Source organism: Pipra filicauda, unplaced genomic scaffold (assembly GCF_003945595.2).
Source record: "Pipra filicauda isolate LSUMZ 115617 unplaced genomic scaffold, ASM394559v2 scaffold71_size5581439_pilon, whole genome shotgun sequence".
Classification (NCBI taxonomy): Eukaryota; Metazoa; Chordata; class Aves; order Passeriformes; family Pipridae; genus Pipra; species Pipra filicauda.
Genome location: NW_024104887.1, coordinates 4,534,190 through 4,553,769, shown reverse-complemented (window position 1 = coordinate 4,553,769; position 19,580 = coordinate 4,534,190). Strand labels below are relative to the sequence as shown.

Sequence of the window (19,580 nt, the reverse complement as noted above, 5' to 3'; positions counted from 1 at the left end):
CCAAGGCCTGTTCCACCTCTACTCCAGGCCTAAAGCTCAATAAGTGCACGGGGTATTTGATGGGAAGGGTAAATTCTGGGCATCCAAGAGCATCCTGTGCACCAGGAGAACTGACACGGGGCTCGTGGCTTTGGCCATGGTGTGGCAGGGGAAGGATTGATGGTATCAGAAGGATCTTGATCAATAAATCCTTCCCATCATAATGATAAAAGTCAAGCAGCTGTGATTTATACTCCTTTACTAAATTCATAGGATCACCAAACAGTTTGGGTTAAAAGGGACCTTAAAGATCATCTTGTTCCAACCCCCATTACTTCATGGGGTGATGCCTCCACATAAAATTCTAAAAGCTCATGACACAAATATCAAGAAGAAGTGATTTTTAGCCCTGAATGAGTGTTGACCTTTTCCACCAGCCTCAACTCCTTCACCTCGACCCATCTGATGAAGAGCCAACCACCAGAGAGCAGTGTCACCTCATGAAGCAGTGTCACCCAACAGTGTCACCCAAGAGAGCAGTGTCACCTCACAGAGCAGTGTCACCCAACAGTGTCACCCCACAGAGAGTGGTTTAGGGGTGGGCTTGGCAGTGCTGGGTTAATGGTTGGACTCGCTGATCTTAGAGGTCTTTTCCAACTTCAATGATTCAATAATTCCTTGGAAATGCCCCCCCAGTCAAGCCCCACCATCAGCCCACCCTCCCCTGCAGCTCTCACCCGTCTCAGCTGCTGCGTCACAACCTCTGTGGTATTTAGTAAAAGGACCTAATTAAACTTTTAAAAGCAACAAGCTTCTTGGAAAATGAAGCACTGCTATCAGGAGAAGCAACTTGATAAATATCTCCAGCAGGGACAATTAAGCAGCAGAACTCTCATTTGCATGAGGCACATCCAGCTCCTTGTCATGGTCCAGAGGAGCCTGGATCCAGACACGGAGTGAAGTGACAGTCTCCTGCTCTGTTTGAGAACCACCATTTCTTTGTTACAGGAATGGGGATTTCCCCCCCCCCCCCCCCAACTTGTTTTTAATTTCCTGCTAAACAAAATTCTAAAAATAAGCACTTGGGATCCATCAGAGTGCTTTGCTATAATTATAACTCTATTTAACTTATTGCAAAAAAGAAATGTAAATATACTGCTGCTGGAGTACTCCATTTTTCTATCCTCATCCTCCTCAAAATAAAATGTATTTGTATCACCCCTTGTATGACAAATTTTGCTCTCAAGCCTGCGTTTCCCTAAAGAGAAACTGTGCTGGAGTATTTTCAACAAATTCTACTCCAGCGTAATAAGAAACTGCAGCTGACGCCCCATTAATAACCTGCATTTGCAGAAAAGGCAATTTGCACAAGTGCCAACAGAAAAACAATCAAGAATTCAAAGGAAAACATGTTGGGCTTGTTGCTTCTGTAAATGACCCCCTGGAAGAGAATTGGCCCAAAATAAGAATTTATTCAAGGCTGCATTATAATAAACGATAGTTTGCAATAAAACAAACAACATTTTGTTTAAATTCTAACACAGGAGAAAATAAAAGAAAAGCTGAAAGGACTCTTGGAAAGGGACTTTTACGATTGAGTAGCTACAAAAATACCCAAGTCACTGTGGATTTACATGAGCAATGCCCCACTAGGGAGATAGGAAGCTGATGTGCTCTGGGTTGCTTGGGAAAAGGACCTTTGAATCGATTTGCAATCCTCAGTGGCCAAAGGAAAGGGGCCACAGGAAGAGAAATCACCAGTAAATTGCTCATAAAAACATTACAATTTGCTGCCAGTACATTTAAAACAACCAGTGAGTTGAAAGGAAGAGGAGGAAAAAGAAAAGGGTGGGAGGGAGGGAGAGGAAGGGGCTGAGATGGTGAGGGATGGGAGATCCACAGGGATGGATTGAGAATGACAAGGCAGTGCCGGCTGGGGCTCCAGCCCCTTCTGCAAAAGCAGGATGGATGGTTCCCTGAAATCCTTAATTTCACCTCTCCCTTGGCTTTTTTACTGCTTTGTCCTATTTTTGCAAGGAATGACCCTGAAACAGGCTGGATGTGACCCCAGTGTGGGGTTGGGGCATGTGGCTGCTCCTGCTCTGTCCCCCTGACCACAGATTTTAGAGAAAAATTAGTTTTGACATGCTGAGTCTATTTGCAGATGAAAGGGGCTGTTGTTAATTATGTCCATCCTGCTCTGGAGCCCCGGGAGCTTTTGGGTGGTGGAAACACACACAGTCAGGCTCCAGTTTACTTCTGCCCACCAAAATCTTCTCCCAGCCCTCAAACCTGCCCCTGGTGCCATCAAACAACAACAACAAAAAAAAAAAAAAGCCCAGGAAAAGTTTGCAGAGAACTCCACATACCCAACTGAACAGGCTCTCGCTGAAGGTTTGAGGTTCACGCTTTGTAGGGGCTGTTTGTATTTCCTGTTCCTTGAAATAAGTTGAATTCCATTAATTCAAAGGGGACGAAAACAGGATTTTTGGGGGTGGGGAGATGAGGGGAGAGAAGCTTCAACTCTGATCCTCCAGCCCAGTTTTCTCATCAGAAACCAGCCCAAAGAAATAAAAAAAAAAACCCGTCTCCCAACTCTCTTCCTGCAATTAGGGAGTGATCAGCTGCCAAAGTGTGTGCCTGGGGCTTCGCTTTCCCTAAACTGTTTATTTTATTGGAGCACAGATCACATTTGGAAGAGTTTAGGCAGGCTGAGGTCCCCTATTGCCTGTGCTGCTCTGATGAGAGCCAGAGCACGAGAGGCAGCCGCCAGCCTGGCTCCCAGGGTCCCTGTTTGTCCCTCACACTGTTTGGGAAGAGGTTTTCTCCAGAGCCAGGAGCTGGTATCACCTCCCTCTTTTTCCCTTTCCCCTCTTGATCCTTGGCTTATCTTCCTTCCATGCCAAACCCCTGCCTTTCCCACTGCCATCCCATCACCTCTGGTGTCCAAAGTGAGGGTCTGAAGCTCGACATGGGTCCTGACACACACACAGAGGTGGAACAAAGGGAAGCCACCACCTCCTGCTCCAGCCTGACCCCGGACACATTTCAGACAGCTGGTTTTTTGGGGGGGACATGTATCACTTCCCCATCCAGGGTGGAGGATGGACAGACCTGCAGTTGTCCCTAGCTATGGGGTTGGTGTCCTCCAACCACATCTGGGGGGTCAGGACCTCCCCCCAGCTCTCAGTGACAGAGCACAGGACACCCAGGAACTTGTGCTGGGGGAGCTACATGTCGAGAAGGTCTCACTTGCAGGAGTAACCAGTTGCCAAATGAAGAGGAGACAGGCAAATTGAGGCAGCCAAGAACCTTTCATCTAATGTTTGGCCTTGCTATCAGTTTTGATCATAATTTGCACATCTATCGAGCCAAAAAAGTCCTGTTTTGCATTATTTTCAATGAACAGATGTTACATCGGCCAAGAAAGCCCTTGTCCTGTCGCTGTCCTGCTTCCCCTCAGGGGCACAGGATACTCACAGAGGGAGGAGATCCCTGGGTTAAGCTAATGAGACCTGACCAGCGTGTGGCTCCTTCCTCGAGCCCTCCCTGCACCAGGGATGCATCTGCTTTACATTAATGTGCACAGCAAATAATGGGTCCCACTCAACCCAGCAGAACAGAGCGACCATTGTAACCTCAGCTTTCATCAAATGAGGAATAACAGGATACAACCTGACCCACTGCTAGTTCCCTGCTCGTGTCTTCAAAAGAAAAAAGGGATATTTTTTGTAGGTTTTTCATATTCTGTTCCAATGAGAAGATTTAATAGTGCTCCTCCTCTGTAAGTACAGCAAAAAGTTGCCCACTGCAGCAGGGGTAGAACCTGACTTATTGGCATCCCGAGGGTTCCTTTTCCCACTGGGCACAGTTCCTTGTGCAGTTTTGCTCCACCTCCCAAAGTTATTTCATTTTAGCAGCCCCTTCCCTGAGCGCAGGATCAGCAGAAAGCAGCCATGGCCATTTCTGGGGCTGCAAAGCCAAACAAAGGAAAACAGGCAACAGGGAACAGCTTTAACTGCCCAAAGAAAACCTCCTCTTCCCCCAGCACTTCATTGCTTTTGGCAGGTTATTTCCTCGCTGATGCTGGAGATTTCAACGTTCAGCTTCCCCCTAAAGATGAAAACAGAGCTAAGAGGTGGAGCTGGCTGCCAAGACGCCTTTTCAGTGGGCAGAACAGAGAAGGAATGTGATACGCTGCCCTTTGCAGCAAAACACCAGCACTGCCCAGCTCCCCCGGTCCCCACGGCACGGCAAATTCCGCCGGACAAGCAGGAAAACCACAGAAACCTTCCCTGAGTGTTCCCTGACTGGCTGTTTAGCTTTTCTGCTACAACATGGGCCCTGTTATCAGCTGTATCAGACTACAACCCAACCACTTCTCTCCCTCAGCTTTCCAAATGCAAACATTTTGCCCTTTTCTCTGTTTTCTGCACCCATCAGTGATGAGGTTTTGTCAGGTCACTGTGCTCCAAGCTGGCTGTTCAAGGGGAATGATGCTGGAAAGATCAGCCCAACAACAAATCTTCCCAAGGTAAGTAATTTATCCGTATTATGTAAACACACACGTACTTTACCCCCCCTTCCCCAAGTCTCCAACTCATCATCTTTGGAATAATGAGCCCCAACTGAGCACTCAGTGACCAGCATGACCCAGAGCTGATTAAACCAGGGAATGCAGGAGAGGACTCAACTCCAGATGGGCATTTCTCCCAGCCAAGATGCTGTTGAGGAATAATCCTCACCCCCAGCAGCACGGTGAGAAGTGACCTTCACAAGAGACTGAGCACGCAGGGAGAGCAGCACACAAGGGTGGCTTCTTCTCCCCCAAAAAACCAACCCAGGACAGGGGGAGAGTGAAACACCTGGGAGAGCATATTGCCACCCTGGGCTACACAGTGCTAGACAAAAGAAATCAGTCTTGGGGCTGAATACCCCATTTCTCAGGGACTGGGACGTGTCAAAACACAGGCTGCCATGAGTTGGCAAGACCTGTGACAGCCAAAGCTGGGAACTGAACGTGGGCAGGGTCTGCACTCTGCAGTTTGGTCTCTTTTTTTCTTGGAGGTGCCAACCAGCCCCTTTTGAGATGCAAAGGATCCTTCTGTGCTTCCCTGAGTGCTGGTGGGATGCTCAGCCAGTGGCCAAAGGGGTGTTTTTTCTCCACCACATCACCCGTGAGCCAAGGGAGGACCCCACGTCCAATGCTGAAGTGTCAGACTGGAAGGGGATGAGCCAAGTCTGTGTCTGGGTCACCCATGGGGTGAGGGGAGACCTCAGGGCCTGGCTTCCAGGGGACAGATAGAAATGCCTGGATATGAGCAGTCAGGGCTGGGCTGGAGAGGCAGGAGCCCATGCCAGGAAAGCTCCATCCCTGCTGGCTGAAAACCTCAATCCAACCCTTCTCCTTCCCGGAGCACAAGGAGCAGCAGCGCCTCCAGTGCTCCCTTCACCATCCCCATTTGCAGAATTATTTTACCAGCATTGCTTTCACTCAAAGAGAGCAGCAGCAGGCGTGGGAGGTGGAAACTCACCCCGACAGCGAGTTGGAGCCCCGAGTCCAAGTGATGGATGAGCTCACTGAACACCTTCGTTCACCATCGCTAACGATGCACCGTGTGAAAGGGCTTGGGAAAAAAAATATTTAAAGAGCTTCTATCGAAGCTTCATCATAAAGCCTGATTCTCTTAATTGGGAAATACAGCCAGGGGTGACAGGCACGCTGGGCTGGCTGGTAATTAGATGGGCACCACTGCTGGGGAGCAATGCCTTTCCTCCACGGTGGCAGGAGCCCAGGGCAGGAGCAGCATCCAGGCTCCAGGCAAGGGACCAAATTGCCCCTCACCACCTAAAAAAGGAGCCAGGCAGCGGCTGTTTTAGACAAGACAAATAACCACGGCGTGTTTGGAGGACTACCAATGCAGGGAAGAAGCGAGTGTGGAGATTAATTATCTCACCAGCTGATTCCCTCGTTTAATAACAATTTCTACTACTCGATTCCCCGCTCCGCAGCCCAAGTTGTGAGGATTGGTTTAAATAATCCCTGCCATGTGTCAATAGAAAATCTAATTTCCACTCTGCCCAGAAGCAGAGGAGTAATTATTAAAAAAAAAATAAAAAAAATTACAACCCCCACACTTTTCACAGTCAAAGGCCTTTTTTAATCAGGCACAGGACTTAAAAACATACTTAAGGGAGCACAAGCACCTAAGTGCAAGGAGGTGGAAGGGGAGCGATGCCAGCAGGATGGATGTTCCCTCTGAGGGGAGGAAAACTACCAGGTTATTCCTTAGTTCAGTTGCAGGAGGGGAGAGGAGGGTGGCTTGAAATCGAGGTTTTAAATCACAGGTGGTGCCTGTGATCACCTGAAGCTTTTAAGGCTTCAGCAAGAATGTGAGCAAGCTCAGAGAAGCGAGTCAGTGGGAAGGGCTGTCCTGCTGCTGTAAATCATCTCATCCCAGACTCAGGATTTTTCTACTTTAAATTATTTTCTAGTACTTCTGGCTGTCAGTTCATGGAACAGCAAAGGCAATTCAAGTGTTTGTCGGGGTGGATATTCATCTTTGTGGGGCGAGAAATGGTACTGCACAGTTTGGGTTAATTGCTTTAAGTTCTGGAGCAACACAGACAGCTTGTGGAGGGCAACAAACAGGGTAAGGGCTCATTTTACAGACTGAGTCAGTGGAAAACCTTAAGCCTCTTCCAAGGTGACAGCTTGCCCTGTAGCACCTACCCGGGTGGCATTTCAAAATCCATGCATTATTTACAGTTTAGCTCCAGCAGCTTAAAAAGTAGGTCTTTGCTAACACCAACTCCTGACTGAGCAAGGTGTGATGGGGCTGGGCTGGCACATGAGAAGCAGCTGCAGCCTCTCCATGATCAGGGAGCTGTCAGGAATCCCCAGGAATAACTTCTCCCCCAGCAGAACTCAGCTGTATGATCCCATCCATCCTAGCTCACCAGCAATTCCCCTTCAGCTGCACAGAGGATGATCCTGCCCAGCCAACAGTCCCACCTCCCAGATGCTGCTGCAATATTCTGCAAAAATTTCCATCCCAAACTTGCCAATCTCATGCCCAAATGACTCTCAGCAGCAGTGAAGAACAAAATGAGTGATTTCACCACCTGCTTACCCTCTCTGCTTGGTGTGCTTTGGGGTGTGCAAAATGCCCAGGCTTCCCAGGAAACAGTGGAGCAGATCCCACAGCTCTCGCTCTGACAGGCGCAGGAGAAATCAAATTTCCCCTCAATATCAGCAATAAGCAAATTCCCTGGAGTTATTTAAAGATATCCCTGGAAGTATTTAAAAGACATGTAGATGTGGCCCTTGGGGACATGGTTTAGTGGTGGACCTGGCAGTTACACCAAGGGTTGGACTCGGCTTTAGGAGGCTCTTCCAACCTTAATGATTCTATGATTGTAGGGTGGCAGCTTCTTCAATTGCCACAAACAGCATGTTGCAGAATTATTTCTTAGCCACAGCCCTCACAAATATTTGCTCCCCTGGATTTGCAGCATTTCACCTTTCCCTCCACAACAGGCACTTTCTTTGTTCGCTGCTTAGTCCCGTTTTCATCGTGCCAAAGGTCATTCCAGTGACTCTGACTCTTTAAATTCAGCAAGAAATGTTGCATTTCCTTCCAAGCCTCTCGGGAAAGACAGACCACCCTGCCAGCCAGGGCAGATTGATGTGTGTTGACATGTCAAGGGACCCTGGCAGGGGACACCCCTGGCTCAGTTGACATCAGAGCACTTCTGCCCTCTGCAGAACATCTAAATGGCTTTTTCTCCAAGGCTGGATCCTGTCTCAGGTCACTCTCAGTACGGATTTCCTCTGAGGATGCCCTTTAACTGCTCAGGGCTCCCCAAAGCCCTCAGGCAAGCAGAGACAGGTCACCCTGATGGAGTCAGAAGTAGGCAGAAAACTCAAGGCAGAAGGGCAGGATGCATCAAGTGAATTACAGGCTGGAGGGAGCCTCTGTAGTTCTTAGGGAATGGCAGGACCCTGCAGACTCTGGAAAAATCTCACCTCCTCACTGCACTAATGCTGGGATAGTGATAAACATCAATGCAAAGGAATAACCATCCTCAGTCACAGCAAGGGCTAACAAGTCCAGATCCTGTGTCTGGATGTCAGTTAATGTCTGGATGTTAGTCAATATTTGGGTAAAGGATCCAGAGCTTTATTCAGTTACTCCTCCCTGGCAAACCCTCCGAGCTTCCCAGGTTCGGAGCCTTCTTGAGTCTGAACTAGAGTGCTTAATATTCTGTCCTGAATTCTCTGTGCTTTTGGGCCCTTTAACATCATTCAACAAGGAGAGCTGAGTGAAAAAGGAATTCCTTCTGTTTGTTTCCAGCCTGCTACTTGCTGCTGTGGAAGCTTTGCTGTAACAATGGCACACTCGGGCTGCTCAGCTGGGCAAAGCCAGGAGCAGCTCAGGGCAAAGCCAGGAGCAGCTCAGGGCATCCTCCCTGCACCGCCGGGTCCATCCCGCCCCGTCTGATGCACACACACTGATTCAGGGATAAAGTGCACACCAGGAACAACCTGACACCCTGGTATTTATACCCCACTAGCCTTAAAAGAGCATTATTTAATGCAAAAGCCTCTTAGTGCTGTACATTATTGACTTTAAAATGACATAGCTTTTTTTTTTTTTTTCCAATTCCTGTCTCATCAGGAGACATCCATCTCCAAATGGATGAAATCCTTCCCTTCCTCCCACGTGGCTTAGCCTGTGCTGTTGACCTGTGGTGGATGATTGCTGGCCTGATCATCCTCTCCCCTCCAACGTCACACACCATTTGTGTGACGAGGACAAAACGTTTTTTGCACAGTCACAAAACGTTGGACACGCCGGATGGGACGTTTTCATGTTAAGCAGCATTTTTTGAGAAGAGATTCACCAGATTTTCTACACAGCAAGGAGTGAGTGAGTGCTGTGATGCCTGCCTGGCTGCAGAGAGCTGCATCTTGGCAGGGTAGCTTCAAAGGGTTGGGATTTCCCAGGGATAAACTGGCTCCAGCAGCCAGGCTGGAGCCAGTGTGGACGGGGCAGCTGCCCAGCACCACGCAGGGCCAGGGCACAGACACAGCAGCTCACCAGCATGTCCCTCATTTTTGTGAAGCAATTTAGGCATATTTAGCCCCAGGCTTAACCTCCCCACCACACTCATTCAAACCTTTCTGTTGGGGTGCCAGCATGGAGCAAAAAATCCTGGCCAGGTACTTTGGTGCGTGCAAAGGACCAGCCCCCAAAAGGTTGCTCCAGTTCAGCTATCTTGGAAAATGGACTTTCCACAAACAAAGGAGCTCCTGACCAGGCAGTTCTGAAGTCACACAGACCATCAGAGAGCAAAACTACAGAAGGCACTGTGCTTCCAGCCATGCATGTGCCAAAGGGAATAAATTCAAGAGGCAGGAGCCCAGAAGCAGCATCATGTGGGGGAGCACTGAGAACTGAACAAGTGACAGGTCAAATCATGGTTGTTCCAATCCCAGCTATAAAAGAAATAGAAAGTCACATCTTGAGTCACTATAAAAAGTCCAAAGAGTCCCAGACTGGCAGATGTAGGAAATGCCCCATGGCCATGGAGGAGACTGAGGTGAGAAGGACAGAAAAAGTGCACTCCTCGGGTATGAACTGTAGAATTATCCACATCCAAATATTTCTCCCAACTCCTTGCTGGTACCTCTAAAGGTTTCTTTTTTTCCTTTTTTGTTTGGCCATGGTGCATGCCTTGAACCCCAGCAAACCTGCTTGTTTGCTTGGCAAAGAGCTGGATCCCACAGCGCTGCTGGAACCAGCCCCCACCGCTCTTCAGGACCACAAGTTTCCAAACATTTCTGCCAAAGGAGAGAAAATATTCCAGGTTTATGCATGCTGGCTCAGCGTGAACCAGACCAAACCAAAGGTATCTCCCAAAGGAGCTGCTGTAGGTGCCAGGCATCCTCAGCCCTGCGTGATGCCAGTGCCGCCCGTGGGCACAACTGGGATTTGCTCCATGGGGGCCGAGCACCCTCTGATACAGAGGGAACACCACACCCCACCCTGCTATTGCTGGCATTAATAACTCAGGAATAAGGCTGAACAAAGTGCTTTATAAGTCTGAGTTTGATGCCTCAGAAGAGGCCATGCAAACACAAGAGATAGGCAGGGTGCACCACGAGCCAGCTGATGCCAGTGGCAACCCTGACCACAGCCATGCTGGGGCACACAGGACACGGCCTCAAGCTGCAAAATCACTCAGAACGTCTCTGACAGCAGCCAAGGGGGAGGTTGCTTTTGTCCTGCTCATCCTCCCCTTGTTTTCCACTCTCTCTCCCAAAATCTTAGCTCCCTTCTGACTTCTGGGTCACTCCAGGTCTTCCCATCACATGAAGTCATCATCTATTAGTGGAGGATTACTCAGTGCCCGTGGTTAACCCTCCCCATTCCCAGTTAGCCCTGCTCAGGCAGGGACACCCCTTTGCATCAAATGGCTCTGCAGGACCTGCTGCCCTGGGACTCCCTCCTGCATGGCTCTGGTGACAAGGGACAACCAGACATCAGACACCTTGCAAGACACTTTTGGTGGCCATTCAACATTTCCAGAGGAAAACCTGGTCTGCCTCGGCCAGGCTGGGATTTGAGCGCTGAACCACAACAATACGCCGAGAATAAATTCTAATTTCCAAACCTCAGCCACAAGAGCAGGGTAGGACGTGCTTGGAGGTGGCCTCTCCTGTGCTCTTAGGGCAATTCACAGAAATAACATAGTGAATAACCACAATGTTTCTATGCTGCAGGGTACACAGAGGGGAAGGCTCTGCTTCACCCCAGCACAGCTCTTAATAACAGCCTCCAGGAACAGGCAGGCAGCAGTTGGTATTTAGTGCCCACCCTGGGAGTGAATTGCTTCCCTCCTGCATCCTCGCTGCAATCATCATGTCAGAGACAACCCAAGCTCTGTGTCACAGCCACAGGTGGCTGGACCTTGGTGACAACACGCCTGGGCAAGGACAAGGACAAACACCGGCAGCCACCGGGTGCAGAGGGCCACAGCCTGTCCCGCCCTGGGGGTGAACCATCTTTCTGAGCCATCACCAAATCGCAGCCACCAAAGCAGGTACTTAGCTCCTGAGGAGGATGGCAGCACAAGGATTCATGGACTCAGTGACCACAAGGCTGCAGACCTTGGTTGTTGTGATACAACCCAGTAAAGGTCAGAAGATCCACCACGGCCAGGAGCACTTTGTGCCTCACCCACCTCCTCCTGTGGGATGCAGGACCCACCTGTAAACCATGGCCCAGCATCCCACTGCTGAGGCCTCAGTTCCCAACCCCAGGCAGCCCAAAGAACCACCAAGAATCAGAACTTTGCTTTTCTCCACATGCACGAAGGCTCAGGCTGTGCTGGAAATGTTTGGAAATTGCCTGTTTTCCACTGCAAAAGGTAGAGCGATTTAGAACACCCCCTGAAAACACAGCACCAGCCAATAACTCATTCTGGGGTTTGTGGCATTTTCTCCATGTCCTGTAAAGCACTTTGCTGTTGTCTCCCTTCTGCTCTCTGGGACAGTCATGTAACACAGGGCACAACAACGTCCCACGGACACAGAGAGCAGGGATCGCCCACACGCGCGTCCCAAAGGCTTTGGATCACAAATCCTCTGCTCTCCTGCAGCAGTGACCAGCAGCCTGCTGTGCACACACAGACACACAGAGGGATTCTAATGAAGAGGAGACACTGCATAATTCCTGCTCCAGCCTCCTCCCACCGACAGCGGATTTGTGTCGGATGCTCTGAAGGGACCGTTTGTTGCAGGAGCTACAACTTCTCCTATCGCTCGCCCACAAGCTGCCAGCAGCAGTGGAGGATTTCCATCCACAAACGTTCTCTTTCTGTTTTCAAAAGGGCTTCTCCCTTGAAAACTCCCCTTTTTTTTTTTTTTTGCCTTATAAAGGAATTCAAGCAGGCACTGCAAGCAAGTATGAAAAAACCAGCACCCAGCATTCCTCCAGGACAGAAGTGTTTTGTGACCCTGATGAAATTAGGAGTGGGATGTTAAAAGATCATTCCTACCAACAAAATAAGGCTGCTCAGCCTCCACAAGTTCATCACTAAATCAAAACACCCTTCTCTTCTGTTTTAACAGGTCTCTCTTTGCACTTTTAGCCAGGTACTTTCAAATTGATTTCTAACTATTTCACCTCAGAGAGTCTTAAGAGAGCCAAGGGGAGTTCAGGCTGACTCCCAGGTGTAAAGGAGAACCCCAGGCTGGCCCTGCCATCAGCAGAAAGGACAAGTGGCAAAGAGAAGAGAGTTGGCTGGAGCTAAGTAAAGCCACCTGCAAAATCTTTTTAGGGGGTTCTCTGCTTATTGCAGAGCAACAACAGAGTTAGAAAATCCACATATTCAGATTCAGATCCAGATTCACCCCATTTAATAACAGTGCTCAAACTGAGTTGCTTCACCCTAAATCCTTCCGTGCTTCATGCTCCAGTGGCATCAACAGGAACTGTGGGTTTTACCTGATGCAAAATGGGGCTAGATTTGGAGTTATGATATGAATTATCAATCTTCCTTCAGCTGATGCTCACTGCTCAGCCCAGTGGGGAAGGCACCACTGCTCCATCCTCCCTGCTGCATCCCTGGCTCCTTTTATCTCTCCTGGACACAGCAGCAACACAGAACAGGAACAGTGATGGGATATCCCAAAGGGATAGGAAAGACATGGCAAAGCCCCAGGGAAACACCTCCTCCCTCCCCACAGAGCATCCAGCCTGTTCTCCAAAGCAATTACAGGCACGTGGAGCTTTGATTCCCAGTTTTGCTTTTGTGATGCTGAAGCGAGCACTTGGCAGCAGGAGGAGCAGGGAGATTCCAGGATCCAATTCAACACTTGCTAGTTAAACACTGGACTGTAATCGTGGCCCTAGGCAGAGCCAGGGACATACAAATTACTTTTGCAGGCTGGCTTCATCCTCCTGCTATTGGCTGTCCTCTCATCCTGGATGTTTAATGCATGCAATTCAGAGGGAGGCACAGAGACAGCAAGGGAGAGCCAGACAGATTTATAATATGCAAAAAAAATAAGGTCATTTGGCACAGGTTTGGGTGCTCTGGTGCCAGGCAACACAGCAGAGCAGGGCAGCCAAGGCTGAGAGCGTCTCCCTCCATTTAGCTCTGTCTGTGCACACACAGGCTGGACGTGATGCCTGGGATGAGATGGAACTGGGAAGCACGAGCCTCCCCCTCTGCCTACACAGCAGGCTGCCTGACCACAGCACGACTGACTGACTGCAAAATCAGCTCCAGTCCCCTCTATCATCCGTCCCCATCCTCCTCCTCCGGCTGCTCTGCTTCCCATTATCACCTGTAATGGATACGGCAGTTGTGGAATAAAGAAAAGCAATTTTCCCTTGTAATTATTTTGCCATATTTCTGGTGAGATTAATTATGGCTGTTTGGCTTTGCTCAGCACTCAGCTGAGCTGAGCAGGGCTCTCACTCACCACGCCAGCGAGACCTCAGCGAAGGTACCAGGGGGTACCAGGAGCCAGTCCAGGAGGGACTGATCCACCCCTCTGCTGCTGGCTGCGTCCCCCACTGCCCAATGGAAATGCCAACAGGCACTCAGTGAAGAAGGAATGCTATCCCACTAAAAATTTGACTCTGTGCATCCGAGGAGGTGGCAATACAACGACATCCAGAAGCCACCGCCCCTTCAGCATCCCACTGTGTCTGAGACCCCCTTGATCCCACAACTTTGGATCAAAGAGAGGGATCAGCACTGCACTAATGCACCCATCTCCTACAAATGCACTCCCACCATTCCTGATTGTAGGGATAATTAAAATTCAGTTCTTTCCCAAACAGTTCCAGCACTTCCAGCCCAGCTGCAGGGGACAGGGGATTGTGGAGCACAGCCGTGAGCTCAGAGAAATGATGCCTTCTAATAAAGCCCCGCCACAGAGGATGATGTGTGTGTTTGGGCTTGTCAGGAGGCAGTGCAGTAATGACTGTGCCTCTGCAGATGGGACCCAGGAGCACAGGGTATCACTGAGATATAGATTCCTAATCAACAAAGCATTCTCCAGGAACTCTGCAGCTCTGGACTGGGAGTTCTCCATGATGGGTTCCACTGCCCCTGCTGTTATCCTTTAGCAATCTCTAATTCTTATTATCAGCAGGGAACCAAGGACAAAGCCAAAACATTCATGACAAGGACCAGAATCACTGTGCAGGAGATGAGGGACCAGGTTTCCACATCCAAATATAGAGCTAATGCTTCCTGTGGGTGCATCCTCCAGGGAAGTCACAACACAGGACAGGGGGTGACTCTAAATTGTCCCTTTCTAACCCCAAGGTTGTCAGAAGACTTCCTCTCCAACAAGAAGGAGAGAAAATTAAAAGAAAGAACTAAGAAAGAGCAAAGAAAAAGGAGAAATGGCTTAAGAAAGTGTTATTCACAGGTGCAGCCCAGGGATGTTACAGGGTCGGTGCTGCAGGGAGAAGGAGGGGAGGGAAAGGAAAAACCATCATCTCTTCTGCAGCAGCCCCTGTCCTGTTTTTCCCAGCTGGAGCTGGGAATGGCAGGAGGAGCAGCCTCAGGGCAGAGCACTGATGGGGTGTGGATGGCCAACAGACACACAAAAAAGTGTGGAAACTTAATATTTGAAAGTTCCTGAAACATTTGACAGCAGGGCTGAGCCAAGGCAACACCAACACCTGGGAATAGGACCCCATTACTCCCTTGGAAGCATGTCAAGGCACTGGCAAACCCAGAGTGGGGACTCTGGGGAAATACCTGCTGTGCAAGGAATCAACTTACACAGAGATCAGGAGCATTCCTGGCAGGGGAACTGCCAGCACATGAATAAAGCAGTGACTGCTCCAGCACAGACAAGACAGATGCTCTCTCTAGTCTCCTTATAACCTCTACATCGTGGCATTTAGACCTTAGCAAAAGGCTGACCTCATCTTCCAGTAAAGGGTTGGCTTCAACTCACAGAGCATCTAAACCAGAAACCCGGGCAAATCCCATCCTCCAAACCCTGGCCTGGGCAGAGCCAGCAGCCAGTGTCCCATGTTCCCACTGTGTCCCATGTTCACAGCCCTGGGGTCGTTGCCATGTGCTCAGGGCCTGGTTTACTGCCCAAACCTCATCCCTGCAGTTAAAACCGTGAAAAACCTCAGCTATTCCCCGGCTGCTCCAAGGAAAGGCAAGTGCTCCAGCAGCCTTGTCAGATAAAGCCCTGCAAATCTCTGGCACGAGGATGTGCTCCCACAGCCGCTCCAAGCTGATGATTAAGGACGGGGATTGGCAATTAAAGACAGAGTGGCACAAAGCACTGCCTTAAATTTTTTCATTTTCAAGAATTTCTTGTGTTTTGGGCTGCAGAGAGCTCCCCACTGCCCCATCACCATAACTTTGATAATGCCCTGATGGGGTGACAAGGGGTGTGCATTTCCTATTCCAATCAAGAAAAAAACTCCAGAGGGCAATGAGCTGCTGGGTCATTACCCAGCTCTGTGTGCTGAGCCCAGCCCGAGGGACACATCCCCAACATGCTCCCTCCCTTTCTGCTGCTTTATTGGAAAGAGCAAATTTTAGTCACCAGTACACCTTAAACACGCTCAACACCAAAAGCAGTTCCCACTGCTAATGAAATGGAGGTGTTTCTCCACTTTTGAGTCTCTAAGGACAGCGGTGTGTACGGGTGCTGAGCCAGATCTCCAGGATATATGGCCCTAATCCTATTAGGCCAGGCAATCTTTTATTTGCTTGTGTCTGTTCTCCTCCTGTGTCCATGTTCCTCCCCTCTTCTTGTCTTTCCAGACCGAGTTTTCTCACTGGATTAGTTTCCACTATGGCTACAAACAGCATCTACTACAACAGGAACCAGACCTCTCTTAGAACCATGAGCCAGCACTTGGATAAAAATTCTGACTTTGCCAGATTGTGGCTTCTTTTCTATTTCTTGCCTCCTTATACAAAAATAGTAAATATATAATGCATAACATCACAGAAAACAAGGAGTTCTTTCTATTCCCTTCAGCCTTATCTACAGGTTTCTTGGCTCTGTGGATCCAGGATGCTTTGCTGAGGACCCGGATGAGGAGGGGATCAGAGTCATCTTCTCCCCATTTTTAATAAAAAAATTCCTTTTGTGTAAACACACTGCAAGCCACAGTGTTCATGGTGCCTGTACATTAATCACCACCTAATTAGGATGTCTTGGAGCAGTTTGTGTGCTGCTCTCCAATGCCCAGCACGGGATGTTTGGAGGATGGATGGTTCAGGTTTCCAGCCTGTTCCTCCCTCCCTGGGTGCTACTGTGCTGCTCTCTGGAAACCAGGATGCAACGGGGAAAGGGAAATGGAAAAGGAGGAAAACGCCTCTGGTTCAGCATGAAGCAACCTGATAACACAACTACAAATGGGGGAAACATTGGTGAGATTGGAGACAACAGAGGATTCTGGAGGTTGTGGCAAGCTGGGAGGTTTTGACATCCTGGCTCCCTCCAGGAGCATTTAAGGGCTTTGAGCACTTCCCAAATCGTGGTGGATTCGTTCCTCCCGTCACTGCAGGCAGCTCCCACCAGCATCCACATTTGCACAGCACAGCTAAAAGCAACATGAAAATTCCCCTTCCTGCTCTCCTGAACCTGTGATGGCCCTGAGGGCGCAAGGACCAGGCTGGGGACAGCGACCCACCGGGGTGACAGTGGTTTCCAGACTGACTCACCAGGACTGTGGCTTCCTCTTCATGATGCCCTGGCGTCTCCACTGCGAGTGGGGGCTCAGGTGGTACGTGAGCTGCCGGCAGAGCTTCTCCATGGCCCCCAGGGAGTCCCCTTCCTGCAGAGACAAGGGAAGGACACCAGGTGAGGGGTCTGCAGCGTTGCCGTCACACCCAAGGGATGCTCCGACCCCAAAGAGGCTCCAGGAGCTGGCACCATGCCGGAACCGTGCTCCAAAATCTGTAAGGGGGAAAAAAACCTCTCTGATTGATAAGAAGCTGCAAGGATGCACCGTTATCATTGGACACTACGCAATAGCTTTCAGCACTAAAATTTTACAGAGATGGATTAAATAAAGCAAACTACCCATCCATTACTGTCAAAACTGCTTCACAGAAGAGCAAACAGGGGCTTTGTGAGCTGATGGAGATCTTGGCAACAGAGCTCAGCAGAAACTCTCAAAACATTTATTTTTTAGGAAAAAAAAAAAGGCTTGAAGGAAAACAGGGATTTTGGTGTCCTCTCAATTTCAAGTAAAACTTTCACCACAAAGGATACTGGCTTGGAAAACTTTAATTCTGGTTAAATTTTGGTTCCTAAACTTTGGAAATTTTGGTTCCTAAAAATAAAACAAAATACAACCCCCAGCATCTGGACTGTTCAATCATGTCTCATTTCAAGATCTTCACATGCGTGCTGTGACATCCAATAACATAAACCACCCATCCTGCTCTGCCTTGCTTGCTCTCTGAAAGGTCACAAGCAGAGATTAACCCGACCTAAAGTTCAATAATGATAAAAAAGATCAAGATGTGACAATTGGAGGTGTCAGCCTGGTTTTATCAAACTGCTGCATCATAAAACATCTTAGAGAAGACACAGAAACTCAACCAGGAAACCCTACGATAAGCACTCGGTCTGGGGGCTTTGATCACAGAGATGGCTCAGGATTTTCTGTGTGCTGGGACAAACCAGGCAGGGATGATGAGGAAGATGCTGAGGAAGATGCTGCTGGACACCCAATTACTGCTGCCTTCACGTCCTCCCTGCCCAGGTGCCCTGGCAGAGCTGTGAGCTCGTGTTTCAAGCAGCCTAATTTATGCAATGTATTTTCCCCCTCGCCTCCGAGTCAGCAGAGCGGGACCGGCCTTATAAAGACATCATAAATATTGAATTACCAAGGAGCAGTTGGGATTTTGACAAATCACCTCTGGGTGTACAGGAAAACAATTACATCAGGTTTTCTCAGGGTAAAAAAACCCCAACAAACAGGACAAAAGGGCGTCTCTACAGATGGCTGGAGCAGAAACACCAGTGCGGGACTTGTGGTTTTTAGTTTCTCTGTTCAATCCACTCTGTAAAAACGAAGTCTTGACATAAATTGGGGTAGTTTATTCCCAGACATATCCAAGTGCCTACGCAGTGACTACCATTAATCAAAAGCTGATTTAATGCAGGGTGATACCTTCCCAGCTCCATCTGCACCAAAGGCACGCAGTGACAGGTGATTTCAGCAGCTCAGGTAGAAACTCCAGGACCACAGATACCAGCAGGGCACGATGTATGGAAAACATTGTGTCAGCACGAGCTGGGAACAGCGTGAGCCAGGAGCCATTTCTCACCTGAGCTCCGCAAGCGTTTGACGGATGTACCTCCCGATTCCCAGGAAATATGGGTTTAAGAGCATATTTAAACCCATGCTTTTCAACACCTCATTTATCACCGCGCTTAAATTGAAACAAGGGGTTTAATCCCACAGATTTCAACGGGATGTCAGCCTGTGCTAAACCTCAGGCATGCCCACAGCTCCTCTCCCGCCGGCGACCCTGCGGCAAGAACCAGGTACTGCTCTGGGCCTGGGGGTGGGTGAACCCTGGGAGCATCAGCCTGGCCAGTTAACACAGGTAAAAAAAAAAATAAAAAATGAAAGACAAGGTTTTATTTCATGTTTTCCACTGGAAGGTCTGGAAACACATTGCAGTCATTCCTTAATTAAAGCCTCAACACATTTCGGGAAGGCAACAGCACACGCCGCTCCCTCCCAGCGCCCTCTGCCAGCAACACCTTCCTCGCTGTGTAACCAGCATCCCCAAAGCGAGATGAAAACACCACGAGTTTTGACACCTCCCTATTTTTTTCTACCTTTGTGTAATATCCACAGCAAGCTGCCAGGTGCCATCAGCTTTCATTTTATCTGTTTTATTCTTTTTCAGCTGTTCTCTTGCAAAGCACCGCAGCAGCCCCTGAAATAGCAGCGTCCACCCTGGGTGCTGTGCGGGGGTTTCCATCTCCCAGCCCTCCTTGCATCCCCTGAAAAAAACTCCTTGTTGAGAAGGAAACAATGTGCTAAAATGCTGTGGAGTAAGGACACAGTGCTGACATTCTGTGCTGCAAATTACGTCCAACAATAACCCTGAAAGAGATAATTAAATTTGTCTCCAGTATTATCTCCCAACAACTGAACTGCCGGGGAAGTGAAATGATGCACAAGAGAATGTGGAAAAGAAGCTGAGAAAGTAAAAAACCCAAATTTTTGCTGGTACAAATGTGACAGGATCATCCTGCCTCTCCAATAAAAGGCTTTTCCCCTTCAGCTGCCAGACCTCTGCTGCAGTGGGTCCAGGTGGCTGGTGGAAGCTCAGACCTGAATTTCACATCAAACTGATTTCTGAGAACTTCATCCCAAAGAATTCCTCTCAACAGAACCCAGCAAATCGTCCATCAGCACTGACACAGCACACTGAGGGGGGTCCAAGGAAAGAGGTTACAGCAGAACAAAGTGTTTTAATCCTCTGTATCAGCAGCCACACCCAGCTCATCCTTCCATAGTCACCCCAAACAGACCACTCTTTCAGCCCTTTTTCTTCGCAAG

At 49.1% G+C, this 19,580-nt stretch overlaps 1 protein-coding gene across 1 annotated transcript in view; it reads right to left on the bottom strand.

Annotated features, from left to right (window-relative positions):
- Positions 1-19,580, bottom strand: part of LRRC75A (leucine rich repeat containing 75A) — a 69,612-nt gene that overhangs the window by 8,111 nt on the left and 41,921 nt on the right. Inside the window, exon 3 of the mRNA XM_027725991.2 lies at positions 16,714-16,826. Within this exon, the coding sequence (XP_027581792.1) occupies positions 16,714-16,826 (113 nt within the window). The remainder of the gene's footprint in view (positions 1-16,713; positions 16,827-19,580) is intronic.